Source organism: Contarinia nasturtii, unplaced genomic scaffold (genome assembly GCF_009176525.2).
Source record: "Contarinia nasturtii isolate CC-2019 unplaced genomic scaffold, AAFC_CNas_1.1 Cnas_scaffold_1371, whole genome shotgun sequence".
Lineage (NCBI taxonomy): Eukaryota > Metazoa > Arthropoda > Insecta > Diptera > Cecidomyiidae > Contarinia > Contarinia nasturtii.
In genome coordinates this window covers 1,776,630-1,791,166 of record NW_022198708.1, presented here as the reverse complement: position 1 = coordinate 1,791,166, position 14,537 = coordinate 1,776,630, and the positions used below count along the sequence as shown (strand labels likewise).

The 14,537-nt window shown below is 33.0% G+C and overlaps 1 protein-coding gene across 2 annotated transcripts in view; it reads left to right on the top strand.

The window, feature by feature from the left end:
• LOC116345963 (guanylate cyclase soluble subunit beta-1) overlaps window positions 1-14,537 on the top strand; it is a 119,122-nt gene that overhangs the window by 36,835 nt on the left and 67,750 nt on the right. For both annotated transcript variants that reach the window (XM_031775792.1, XM_031775791.1), the window contains exon 3: window positions 9,371-9,471. In XM_031775792.1, the coding sequence (XP_031631652.1) occupies window positions 9,371-9,471 (101 nt within the window). The remainder of the gene's footprint in view (window positions 1-9,370; window positions 9,472-14,537) is intronic.

Sequence of the window (14,537 nt, the reverse complement as noted above, 5' to 3'; positions counted from 1 at the left end):
CTTCAAAGATGCCCGTAATTCATTTATATCGAAGTCTATTACGATTGAACGGGCAATTATCATTTGTCGATTGAATTGAATGATAAGATAACTGAGCTGTTTTTGTGATGCAATACACGATGTATGTAAAATTATCCACAATTGAACACTAGCACTTTACACAATTGCCAATTTTAATTTAGATTAAATGAAATTTCTCTCCCACTTTTATTGATTTTCTCTGCTATTTTGCCAAAGGGGGTTTCATTATTTCAATTCGATTCGAGAAAAGAAAAACAAACCCGACTCACTTGAAATTTGTCTGAAAAAAAAAAATTAAAAGATTACATATATAAAAAGGAGATTGAGATAACTCATAAAATAACAAACATATCGTTTAAAAAAATGTGAAAATGTTTAGAGTTAAATAAATAAATATATTTTGATGTGATTCTTTTCAGAAGAACAAATAATAACCATTAATAAAAAACGACAAAAAAAAAACAATTGAAAACTGAATGTAGTTGATAGCAACGCCTGGAGAATATTAAATTTGAGTTTGAATGCGATCAAGAAATCGTGCTAGCGATTGTTAATCCAATATTGGAAAGCATCGTCTCGAAATCATTTGTAATCGAACATGTACCAAATCAAATGCGTCTAATCATTTATCATCGTAGCACCGATAAATCCAATTTTGAAGCTCATACCAGCCATCTCAAGTTCAACATTGTCAAATATTCATTATACTCTCACGCATATACGCAGTATTCAGAATCGTGGTAGTCGAATAGACGACGTTTAGCTTTTAATGTTGTATATTCCAAATTTACTTCATTATTATGACAGATCGTTACATCGTGAAGTCATTGTTTTATTGGAAATGAATGTGAATGACGACGACGACGAACAAAGTCTCGAGTCAGGGCTGTCGCTTTCGTTAGTCGGTCGGGATGCACAATTGACCTTATCATACCAAGGACAACGCGCTTCTGCCGAAAATAGTTTCATTCATATATTTTATGCATTGATTACGTGGCATTCGAGAGAGAGAGAGATAGAGAGAGAGAAAAAAGAGGAGACTTTTATGAAGAATAATAGATTTTATGAAACTGATGAAATACTTTTCGAACCAATTACACGTTACATTATTGTCAAGTGGCATATAGATATTAACTGTCTGCACAAATTGAATTGATAAATGATGTCTTCAGTGATCGAACGAAAAATATAATGCTGTAATAAATTCAATTTTCACTCGATTCGAAAGATGATTTCATTAAATAAACATCATCATTTTCAACATTCATTGCACAATATTTCTTTACAAAAAATAAAATAAAACATATTTCCACATAAATACGTATTTTTGTACGTCAACAAATTTATTTTTTTAATTTTGGTTCAACGATTTTTTTGACATCATAGATACGTTAGAAATATTACAATTTAAAAAAAATAGTTGGGACCAAAAATTAATGCGTCAATTAAATGGCGGTTATGCGTAAATATGGATTGAAAGCCATGAGGCCTTTAACGAACATTAACATTGTCATAAGAAAATGTAAAAACTGGCTCAGGCCAGTGTAAAAAAATGCAAGTTATTGATTTTTTTTGAGTATATTGCTTTACATTTCATTCGACTTAGCTCATGTTTGCTGCTATTCAATACGACATTTTACATCATTTTCCGATGCCAGTTTAATATAATACAAAAACATTTATGTATTTAGTATTAAAGATTCAGCATGATTTGCAGCTGATAGAATAGATACATTTAGTGTTTATTATTTGAATAGAAAAAAAAATTCAATCTCAATTAAACGTTCATGGGATATTGTGCCATTAGCAAATAAGGGGCGAATTTACGCATAATGAATAAATTTTGTATCACATATCCGAAGAAAGCAAGAGATAGAGCAAGTATACGAATAAAATGGACATTCGATATCACAGATATTTGAATGGATCAAATGCGTTTTATTTAATTGTTGATATTATGTATTCGTATAAATTGGAAGTCATCAAATATGCGAGTAACGTGACTGTTAGCACGCTCAAATGAATGAATGAACAAATGATCGAACGTGAAAAATGAGGCAGAGAAAATGAACTTTGAAAGTGAAGAAAAAGCAAACACACACATTGGAGAGGAAAAAAGAAAGAAAATTCACCGAAAATCAAGCGAAATAAAATCGTATCTCGGCCATTAACAAATGAATAGAATTTGATATATTTTGTATGTTTTTCGCAAGTATGTTTTGTTGGCTTTTGTAAATGTATATATATGTGTGTGTTTGTCATTTGCTATTATTTTCGTTTAAATGACGGCCAATTTGTGTTATTCGATAGCAAATCAATCGAAATGAATTGTTAAGAAGTCACCTAGGCCAACGTGACGTTATATGTCTATCATAGTCCCATCGACAATTTTGGATGAGAGTAAAATATTGATATGGCTGTAATTGATAGCAAGAAATGTCAACATTTACATAAAATTTAAATGAAATGAAAAGTGGGAGGTGAGACCATGATGTCAAGACCACAAATAAAAGCCGTAACTTAAACGAATATATTCAACTTTTTATCTCAATTAATGTGCCATTAGGTTTCCCATTAACGAAAAAACATGTAAAGTTCTCATTTCAAATGTGTAATTGCGGCGTAACCATTGAGATAATTCAAGAAAATTAATAATGTCAATTGTCAATATTAAATCAAATATAGTCGAATAAAGGAATTCGTAAATGTACCAGCTCGTTAAAAAACAGCGAGTGACCTTAAAGAGAGATAGAGCTCTTTTACCTGATCAACTTTTTGTGGTGGAGACGTTTTAAGGTTCTCAATTTTTTTTGCAGACATTTCATTGTTGATTTAAACCGTATTTTTTGGAGCCTATTTAACATGGAACTGTATATATGCGAAGATACCAAATGTTGTATTCTTTAACCATGAAATTGCCATAGATTTATATAATAAAAATCCCATGTTTATCTCAGTTAGTAGTCGATGGGTCGATTCACGTACCAGAAGCGGTACATTTACCATTTATGAGATAACTAATTCCGTATGTAATTTCATCATCATACGATTTCTTCGTTGAAAGGTCATTGTGTTGTTGCTCATCAATACATAATTCGCATGTGTGCGCGTTGTGTTGTTGCCTACAAATGGGCGAATCAAAGTGGTATATAAGAAGCAAAAGGTTCATAAGAAGTTGAAGATTTCGGAAGCCAAAGAGTAGTTGGATTCAACTGTTGGAAATCAAACGGAAAACATCATACCAATAGGTATAAAAGGATATGTGAATCAAGAAAATACGAATGAACAGATAAGAAATAAGTAAGTCAATAATAGCGCAAGAGAAACGAACGAAAACACGGAAAATGAAGTAGGAAAAATCGCTTGAATCACACAGTAAAATGCAAGTATCATTTTTCAATTTTTTTTTCGCTGAAATATGTTCAATTTAAAATTGTGTGCCGGCCAATTAAATTTTCATTTCTTCGTCGGAATTTCTCGTCATTCAATCGATTTGACTTCTTCAATTCATCATACGGCTTTTTTTATCATTCTATCTTCGTCTCTATACACTATGTATTAGTTCAAATGTTCGCACAGCGATCACGAAATATGATTTTGCTTATAATGTTGAAAGAGACACATGAGACGATTCAAACAACTTTCTTCATCATATATTCGCGCATGAATAGATAAATCTATGAATACTGTATTGATACTGGAATCATCGATTTGGCCAAGCAATTGTCCATCGCTTCAATATTGAAGTGTATCCAGTGATGATATTGATTGGAATCGATCTTGCCTTTTTACGCCCTTCTTTTTGGCTATTTATTTATCATTCTGCTGTCTTAATTAGACTGAGAGTAGTGAATATGAGAATGAAATTGCATCAGAGGTGTTTTGACATAACGATAAATTTAAATGTATTTGATTTTGTGATGGAACTTCAACAGCAAGTCAGTTACTTTGCAGGCGCACATTCATTGCTTAGTAATTTGTAGTTTTCTTAGCTTTTAAGAATTGTTGACTTGGTGACATATTTTGTAGTTTTGCTACGCTTTACAATGAAATCTGATTTGACACAGTGTTTGTGCATTTGGCAATGACACATTCATTTCTATCAACAATCAACTGACTTTCTTTGCAGTCAAAATGGAATGCACTCAAATAAAAATGAAATATAAATATGTGCAGTGGACGATGGAAAAATAAACAAGAAAATAACAAACAAGCCAAAAAATATATACGCGAAACAACCAAGAAATATATGAACGGATATTATTTCAGTTGTGCAAAATGCAATTTCATTTTGACGATGCGACACTCTTGTGAATTGCACACGTGAAATTTATGTGACACAAAATCGAAAAATGAAGAACGGAGGGCACACAACACCAAGGCAATGAAAACGACGAAGGAAAAGAGAAAATCAGTAAAAAAATACAAGGCAATAACATTGCAATGCTTGAAAAGCGAAACGAACCACTTTTTTTCTCTGCTGATTTTCATCAAAATACAAACACACAACCGAATAATAATATCACTAAGCTGTATTAGAGTGGTACACGAAATTTGTTTTACATTTTTTGTGCTTTTTAACAGTTCACGTAAAATATGACAAAACGTTCGATTTTTTCACAAACTTTTCGGTAAATGTGATTGAATTTCGAAGCAAAATCGTTAAAATTCTGGTAAATCTATATGCAACCTATATGGTATTGAAAGAAAAAAACATTTTTTCGTCCAAGAACATTAATCGTAGTCGTTTAGTCGTGTATTAAATTTTTCTTGCAAAAGAAAATCAATATTGATTATGTTATAATTCATTCAAAAAAAACGTGAAAAGTTGGGGTCACTATAATATGAAGTTTTTTGTATTTCTCTTCTTCATTGGTTTCGTCGCGTACGCTTTTTTTTCTTTCTTCATTTCAATGTCTTTCAAATACTATAAGTGTATGTCTGTTGTAATTTGTGTGTATGTATTGTGCACATTGCTAATGGCACTTGTAATGGAACGTGTCAATCGAAATGAGCATACAAAGAGCAAAACCAGTTCGAATGCCGTCAAAACCGATCGAATTGACGATAATACTGTGAGAAAGCTTTCCATATATACTGTTGAATTCAAATCGATTGAATGTGGTACAGTGTCAGACACCAGAAATAAAAGTAAAGTGCAAAACAAAAAGAACCACAAAATCCAGGAAAAATGTAATATTTTTCGGTTCGCACATTTTAGCTAATGACATTCAGTTGGAATTTTTGTCATGGACACCACCGGGGCCGGTCACAATGAAGTGAATCTTTTACTTCTTCTTTGTTTTGTTTGTTCATATGTTTGTGGATATTTATTCCTCTTTTCCTGTCCTTCTGCTTGTAATATGCTGCGGTTGTTTCAAGTGTCATTTTACCGGACCTGATATTGAGTCACCGAAAACAAATAAATCCAATACATGTCGAACGTTTGTGTGGTTCGTTGTCATTTTCTCTTTATTCCAATAAAAAGTATGAACTTCTAATTCGATCTTCCAACGATCCATTGGAACTGCATAAAACGAAAAAAAGAATCGACGGATGAACAAAAAAACGTTTATTTACGAAATTTATCCAGTAGCATAGAAATCACGTTAAATGCTTCAAAATCACAATATAACGCGTTGACACAATTCAGTTTAGCACGCTCAATGGAATCGAATCATGAATTTATATATTTGAATGTACAGACATTTTCTATCTCTTCAATTTCATCTTCTGCGCATCAAAAAAAAAGTTGAAATAGAAATCAAAATGCACATTATGCGGGCATGTTCATGTGCCAAAAATTCAATGAAAAAAAAAACCCATCGGAAAGCTCATTTTTCATGAAGATTACATATATATCAAACAAATGCAGATGATGATAAATTATTTTAACTGTCAAAGAAAATCACTCAAAACTTTGTAACCGGCGCAATAAATCCGCCGCAACCTATTCATGTCTCAAGGAGATTTTTAATATTCACTTTATCTCATTCTTATTCGAATGAGCGCATCTATACTTTGTGCTTGTTTCTTCTCACTCTGACTTGTACTGCGTCGCTTTTGTTGTTGTGGTTGGCTGTTTTTTATCATTTCGAACCAGACTGAGACAGAGTGTGTCATTGAATTGGATTCGTTGTCCGTTGCAATTATGCAATATTAAAAGCTCACATCATAAATCATATTTTTTGTGTGCGTGCGATGCGTATATGATTGATACAGCAAAGTTTTTCTAATGCTGTGAAATTGAATTTTGAACATGTCGGACTAGATCGAAAAATGAGCACACACACACACACACTTCAATCATTGATAATTAAAAAGAAGATAAACGATGCTCTCGTTCTCATTCAAAATTCATTTAACGCTCCATTTGTTCTTATTTTTATATTCAACATTTATGCGGCTTATTACTCTTGTGTGTATGTTTTTTTTTGGTTTATCATTGAAAACTTGCTGTGTTTCGTGTAAAAATGTTTGGCGGTCTGCTTTTTATTATTTTTTTTTCTTCTTACTTTTTCAATCAAACGGATGGTGCTCATTCCTGTTATTTGTCTGCGTTCATTGGGGAGATGATGTTTTTTTTATCATCGTTTTCTTTATTTCTTCATGCTCTCGATTTATGGCATGAGGTTGTAAATAAATTATGGAAATATCATCCTTCAATTTATTTACCATAGATATTTACATTCCATTACACATTGAAAATGTGTATTCATTCATTCTCTGGCAACAGTCACAGAGACCAAGAAACAACAAATCAAATCGAAATTTTCGATAATTTTTGGCGTACCAAATCGGTGGTATGTAACATTGAAATTTGTATATTGTTAACGAGCGATTTTTTTCTTCACATTTTCATTTTATTAGTTTCGAATTATTTTATTGAGTTAACATTCCTCCAGCGACAATGCATACGAATAACAATATTTCATGTATGAATTTGTGTCAAATACAATATATTGATGTACACATATACAGTATCGGTGTTTGCATGACTTTTAACTTTGTATTCGGTTGAATACCACGAACGAAGTTTGTGAATAAAATGATGAGTTACAACTGTTAACACATATAAATATGATTGAGTGATTTTTCGTTTCTTGCCCCTCCCTACATTCGATAATTTTGTATGCGCATTGAATGTAAAATGTCTATATTTTTCTTGCTTAAATGGCCGCAAAATTGAATGCATTTTATTTTCTAAGTCTCATCATCGCGATAACTGTCATTCACTCATTGAACGAAACGTGAATGATAAAAAGAGAGAATATTCAGCAGCAAATACACTTGCCGCAGGTTATACGCGTATGTGCCGAAATCAGCGTACAAAATTCTATTCGTATCAGCATGTGATATAATCAAAACTTTATAACTTTATTTCTTCATGTCGATGTTCGTTTTGCTCGGCCTAAGATCACGGTGGCAATAATGATGGGGGCAAATGCGACATTATCTACAACATGAGATGAATAATAAATATTTTATTTTTGGGTTTGTACGGTTTTGTAAAAAAAAACTGTCTATTTTCTAAGCATTTTATACAGAGTCTTTGTATATGATGTGCCGTGATTCGGAAGGGGGTGCTGCTGTACCACAATGTGATTACTTGGTACATGTTTTTGTTTTTTGTATCCTTGTCGGCAATGCGAAAAACGGCACGAGACCAACTGGAACGTAGATGCAAACAATAATCTAATGAAAAATAATTTTAAATTAATTTTCTTATGTTTTATGCTTGTCGAATGCTTTTCTTCGCATTTTTTCAACTATGTGTAATTGACATGGAGCACAAAGTTAGGAATCGATGTGAATTATGCGGGAATATTCAAAGGTTATGGTGTTTTTCTTCCATTAACATCTCTGTCATTACCGATCACGAAGTGATCGAAGTGTTCAACATTAATAAACAGTAAAATCAAACAAAAGCTCTCCATCTACAGCTGCTTATCTTTCAAGCAGTCATGTTTTCTGGTGAACAACAACGACCGCATAAAATGGCATGCTGTAGGCGATAAATTTGAATTTATCCACCAAATTGAACGAATGATGATTACGAATTCATCGCAATTTTTCATTCGATTGTTTTCGTTCTCATCGTATTTCGATTTTGTGTGTTATATTCCATTTTGAGCACCGCAAAACATTCAGATAAATTTTGAAATATTTATGACGTCTAAGAGCATTATTTGAACATGCGATTTGAATTAGATATATCCGTAAACGGATCATGGCGATTGGGTTGAGTATTGTATTAGTCCATTCATTCATCCTGTTTATCATACGCTCATGTATATTTAAGCAATGTTCGAATTTGTCTTGAGAACGGGACTAATGCTCTTCATCATTTCGATTTGACCTCATGCTGACGAGCTCGTGTGTGTGTATATTTTATTACTTCAATAAGACCGCAATGAAATTGATTATTTTGCTGAAAAATGCACATATTTTTGAACGAGCCAATTCACAATATTTATTGGCATTGATTGACGTGCGCGCACACACAAGCGACAAGCCACATTGATTGCCATATTGATTTGAGTATCAAAGTATTCAAAGTGCTGAAACTGTGATTTCTTTGCGAGGCCGATGTAACATACGCCGTACATATACATATTACTACGTTTCTCAATACGCTTTTTTTCTTTTTCCCGTTCGAGATCTTGTGGCAACCGATAAAACTTGAAATAGAGGAATTATCCAATCAATAATCGACAATAAACCAAGTCGTGCGTACGCGTTCATAAATTATATGGAAGCACTCGCTGGAATTGAACTTACGTAATCGATGCAAAAACTTTTTTCTTCTCAATCTCTCGCTCCTTCTTTTCGACGTTATTTTTCGCTGAAGTGATATTCTATATTTCAAAAAAAAAAAAAAAAATCTCAACAGGCTGATTGAAGCAACTTGTTGCCATCATCATTGTCGCACTCAAAATGTACTACATAAATCTTGGCTAAAAGCACATTAGCTTTCTTTTTGTTATTTTCAACATTTTATTTAAGATTTGGCGAATGAAATTGCGTGGCACATATTATGGACACATTTTCACAACGGACAATGACAGCATGAACATTTATTTCATTATCAGCTTTAATTCTATAAATTTCAAAGTATTTAACAAGGAAACATTAGTTCACTAGGTTGAATTTTTCCGTTTCTGACGACGATGAAAAAAAATGTCAACATTGTAATATTGTGAAGATAAAATAAAAAAAGCACACATTCAAAACAACATTAGAATGAAGAGATTTTCGTAGCATTTTTACATTAATTTTTTCTGTCACTTTTCTCACTCTCCCCTTCTCACTCACTCATACTCTCTTTCTGTGTTTTTTCTCGTTTCAGGAAAAAGGCCGATCTTAGCATGGAAGGACAGTTTCTAATCAGACAAATTTACGACGATGAAATTACGTATAATTTGATTGGAGCAGCTGTGGAAATTTTAAGTAAGTCAATGTTGAACAATAAATTTACTGCATGTCACTTTGAATTGTCAGTGAATTTCAACAGAATCGGATGGAGGAGAATGAATAAAAAAGAAAAGAAAACTCACTCTACTTGGTTATGCTTCCTTGCTAGTCGTCCCCCCATATTTCAAATGATGTAGCAACGATAAGACGATGCGCACAATGAATGCCAGTGTATGTATATTTGATGGGGGAAAAATATCAAAAGACGTGAACGACATATCTCAAGCCATTTACGTATACGAACAACGGATCTTTGATTGAAAGATTTAATTAATAATTTAGTGAGATGTGGCGTCGATTCGATGCATACACAAAACACAAGAATGAGTAAATTGCAAGTCATGGTAATTTCTGGAAAAAGCTCAATATATTTTGCTTCGAAAAGCACATTTGCATGCATTGGAAAATAATCGCAATTTTCCGTCATTATATTCGTCATCGGATGTGCAGTCGTTTCACACTCATGAGAAAAAATGCAAAAAAAAAGAAAAATAATAAGAAGAAGACGCTTATTGATTCAACATGCAAAGAAATAATTATGATCTATAATTAACCGGTTACTTTGCCGAGCGAGCGAGTGAACGGGCGAACAAATGCAAAATCCAGCACTCAACGAATATAGAATTTGTTCACTTAAAATTTTACTGCACGGAAATAGTTTGCATAGCATTTTCATGAAATAAATGAAACTGTCGGATCTCTGATGGGATAAAATATGCAGTGTCTTACCTTAAGTTTTAATGACATATTAACGAGCAGATGCTTGTGAATGATGTGAATAAAATTGACTGTAATGAATGCAACTAGAAATTGTGTATTTCAACAATTCAGTAAATTATAGAAAGCGAAAATGACACAATGACACATGCAGAGAGTAATATGTGTTGTCTGTATGAGCATCATTGAATTTTCCACCTGAAAATGTCGAATCGATGCCCCAAACGAAATTCAAACAATAACGGCAAATCTATTCGAAAAATGACAAAAATAAGACAGACACATGAAATCGCCCTATTTTTTTTTTGTTTGAATATGATTCACACTAAAGGCACATGGAAAATGCATAACTCAATCGAAGTGAATCGATTGTGAGTCCTTTAAAGCCATGCTCAACTCATGCATGTATAATTGTATATATAATATATGCCACATACTCCACACTTTTCAAGTCATTCGCCTTCGCCTTAGTCGTCTCATCGTTATCGTCGTCGTCTTCGTTCATCGTTTCACAGCATTTTGCAAATATCGTTTCTTTTGTCGTTAACTGTGTTCTTATATTCGGTTTATTTTTCATCTCTCGACTCTCGCCATTGTTATTTATGAAAAGCATTTACAAGGCAATGAAGAAAAGTACACGACAAAGAATAGGAGCATATTCAAAACAGAAAAGACGAACGACACGATGAACGAACGAAGCGAATCGACCTAAGAAAAGAGCATTTTCCTATTTGGGACTTTATATGTTAATTTTTCTTTTCTCCTCCTTTTTCTCTATCTTATGCGCTCTTAAAAAGTTTTACAATGCTTATTTTACTCAGTTATCGCATTCAGATTTCTCTCATACCAATATGCATACAACTACACTCTCGCTATGCGAGTGTGCTATTGAAAAGGAAAAAATATCGACACTTCGTCTCGATTCGACTGAGAGAGTGGATTTGTGTGTGTCTGTGTTTGTGTGACACTTTTGCGTCGATCGGTAAGTGATACTGCTTTGGAAGAGCTTCGGGTGGGTTTTATTGATGTTTTTACTTTTGTTCTTAAAGATTTAATTGATGTGCAACTTTATTGCCATTCATTTGGTATCGCGCAATACGAATTCATCAGAAGCGTTTTTTTTTTATGAAATTCTTGGCAAACTCCATGTTCTACAACCATAAATTCATGTTCGTTCATTTGTTCGTTGAAATGCAAAAACGAACAAAATGTAATTGAAGTTTAAGTTTTTATTTCATTACATCTTTGACCTTCATGCATTATTTAAATACGTTTTGAGTCGTTTTGTTGCTGGCAACACACAATACCATTTTTAATTGTTACTAATGAAGTGTCAGACCATCAATGAGGAAGATAGAGAAAAATTCCAAATTACCAAAGCATTTATGCAAATGTTCATCGTATACACAATGGAAAAAGATTTTGCATCTATTTCATGCTTAAATTGTTATTTATAAGCATGTTTTGCAATCGATCATTTCACCTAATAGTACACGGAAGTATGCCATTAATGTGACAAATCCCATCGTTAATTCAACGTTGCTGTTCTTTTCAAATCTCCCCCTTTTCAACTGTCCTTGATTGGCTCCATGTTTCATAGACTCCCCTTCTACGTATCACCACCCAAATTGTTTCCACTCAAAACCCAATGGAAATGGTCACAAATAAATGTATGAAAAGCAATTCACTCACATGATTGCGACGCCGATGAAAAGGCGTGAAATATTATTTACTATTTTTTTTCTGTAATCGCAATTTTATATCAATATTGAAAACAAAACAAAAAATTAAAGAGACGAGAAAATAAATGTGATATGGCGGCGGCAAGCAAACCAAGTCGACCAGCCAAAAAGAGAAACGAACGAAATAGAAAGAAACAATGAATAATAGCCGAACATTGTCGCCATCACAATTTTCTTTTTGTTTGATTCTTATTGTGAATGGTGAATTATACCATTTACACACATATAAACAAATTTTCAACACATACATCTATCTTCTTGCTTTAACTTTTGGCATTTTGTTCAATTCTATTTAACTTATTTGTCTCACATTCAGTATTGTCACGCATTTGGTGAGTCTCATTTATTCTATTAGTTAATATTAAATTGAATGGAGACAGTTTCAGCACTACCAACTCTACCGACGATATTTTTATGTATGTATGTTTTCGATGTGCACGCAGAGTGTGTCTGACGATGATATTGTCACAATTTATATGATGCAAACATTTCGCGAAGATGCTCTGAATTTTGAACTATGGCCGAAAACAATATAGACCAAATTTCGATGACAATTTAACTGACGTTCGTGTCCAACATCTTCATTGAGTAACTCTGCGCACGAATATTTTGAGGTGATGCACATCACCGGCAACCGAAAAACTTCAAATCAAATAAGCAATAAACTTTGGTCCGTCTCACAATTTAGCTTTGAACGTATTACAGAACGGTAAAATGTCATTTATCACAAGTTAATCAGTGGCATCATGCACCAGTGTTTTATCTTCATTTCGACTAGTCGCACCGTTGCTCGTGCACCGCATTTCGCTAAGTCAATGAGGCTATGTAACACAACATTTTCTACGAGTTAAATATAATAAATACTCGCCTCTAACAGGTTTTGTCTATTGGCCATAGCATTTTGGCTAATATATGTGAATTTGCAATATTTCGCGTTTCTATTAGTCGGTCTGTAGGTCGATATAGATTAATTCGTAACAACTCCAATACTCTCGCACATGTGTTCAAATTTGCTGGCTGGTTATAAATCAAGTAGCAAAAAAAATAATAATTCAACGAACAGTTTGCCAAAGCTAATAAATACATTTTTCCACCAATGTTTCGATCATGTTTTTGTTCAACATTGGGATTTGCTTTTCATCCATTTCGGACAACTTCGTTTATTTGATTGCACTCAATTCCATCCTTTTGCTTTCTGCTTTTTTCTATTGTTTTAGCTTTTGCTATTCAATTCGTGCACACCGAACAATTTGCATCTTCTTTGGTGCTCATGACATCAATTTCGAAATCACATACGTTTGTTTTATGTAAATCAAACAGCAAACAATAAGTACACAAGTGAAAAAAAAATAATGAAAGAAAAATAGCATATGCTATTCAATTTTGAAGTGTGTATGTGTCTGTGTGTGTTTATCAGCCTTTAAATATTGTTTTTCTGTGCTGATGATCCTGTTTGGTTGAGTGAATAACATCAATAATGCACATTGTTTTTCAATTACAATTGTTGTTGCTGGTGCGCTTGTGTGTTTTTTTCTTGCACGTGAGATTTATTGGATAAAAAAAATGGTAGTAAAGAGAGCATGTGAAGAGCATATCAAAAACAGCAAGTTTTCGTAATGGCAATATATTCCAGTTTCCGCGTCATTTCAGCCCAACATTTTGTAATCGAACAAATAATAAAAGTTTATTTCAACCAGTTATATATTTGGTTCGGTTCAGTTGCACGGTGTAACGATGCAGGTACCATCCATTCTCAAATGAAAATTCGATAGCAGCTTTTGAACATAGCCACACATGAACATGATTGCAAATAAATGAAAAAAGAAGAAGAAGAAAGCGAGGGACAGAGAAAGAGAAAAGTATATTTATCGGGAATTGAATTTCATTTTTCTTCATTGTTCTTTCGATCCTTGTTCGATATTTTGGGTTTTATTATATCAGATGGAGACAATGTGAATTGCTGTTTTTACGTCATCATAGTAGCCTAGTGAAATCTATCTACTGCAAGTACAATTTAACCGAAAACTAAAAATGATTTTTATTTTTTCACCGATTAATGTTTTTGTTCTGTTTTCGATTTCGTGCACTGTCATGTCATGCTCCACTATTTAATTCTTTTTTTTGCCGTCTTTTTATACTTATATTAGTATTGCATCCATCATTCAATATTGATTTGATTTTTTTCCTCTACAAAACAAAATATAGCAAACAAAATAATTTTCACTCTGAACGATTTTTAAATTTTGACTGAACATACATCGTGGTCGTGATTCACAATTCAATTTCAAACACGACATATCGCACGACACCAGCACAAAATAGCATTCAATTCCATTAAATTTGATTCCGTTGGATGTGAATTCCATCGTGCCGAACAATCAAAATACAGTTGACAGAAAGGAAATATCAATGAGAAAGCTAATTCTTTATCATAACAAGGTGCACTATGAGTACAAATATATTTCAAAGAAGTTATTTTCTTGGTAAAGAATGACGAACTACTTTCTATAAATGGTATTTATTCGTTTCCATTTCCTTTTACTTTTCCGCACACACCTAGTGTGAAAGGGGAAAGTATTGCAA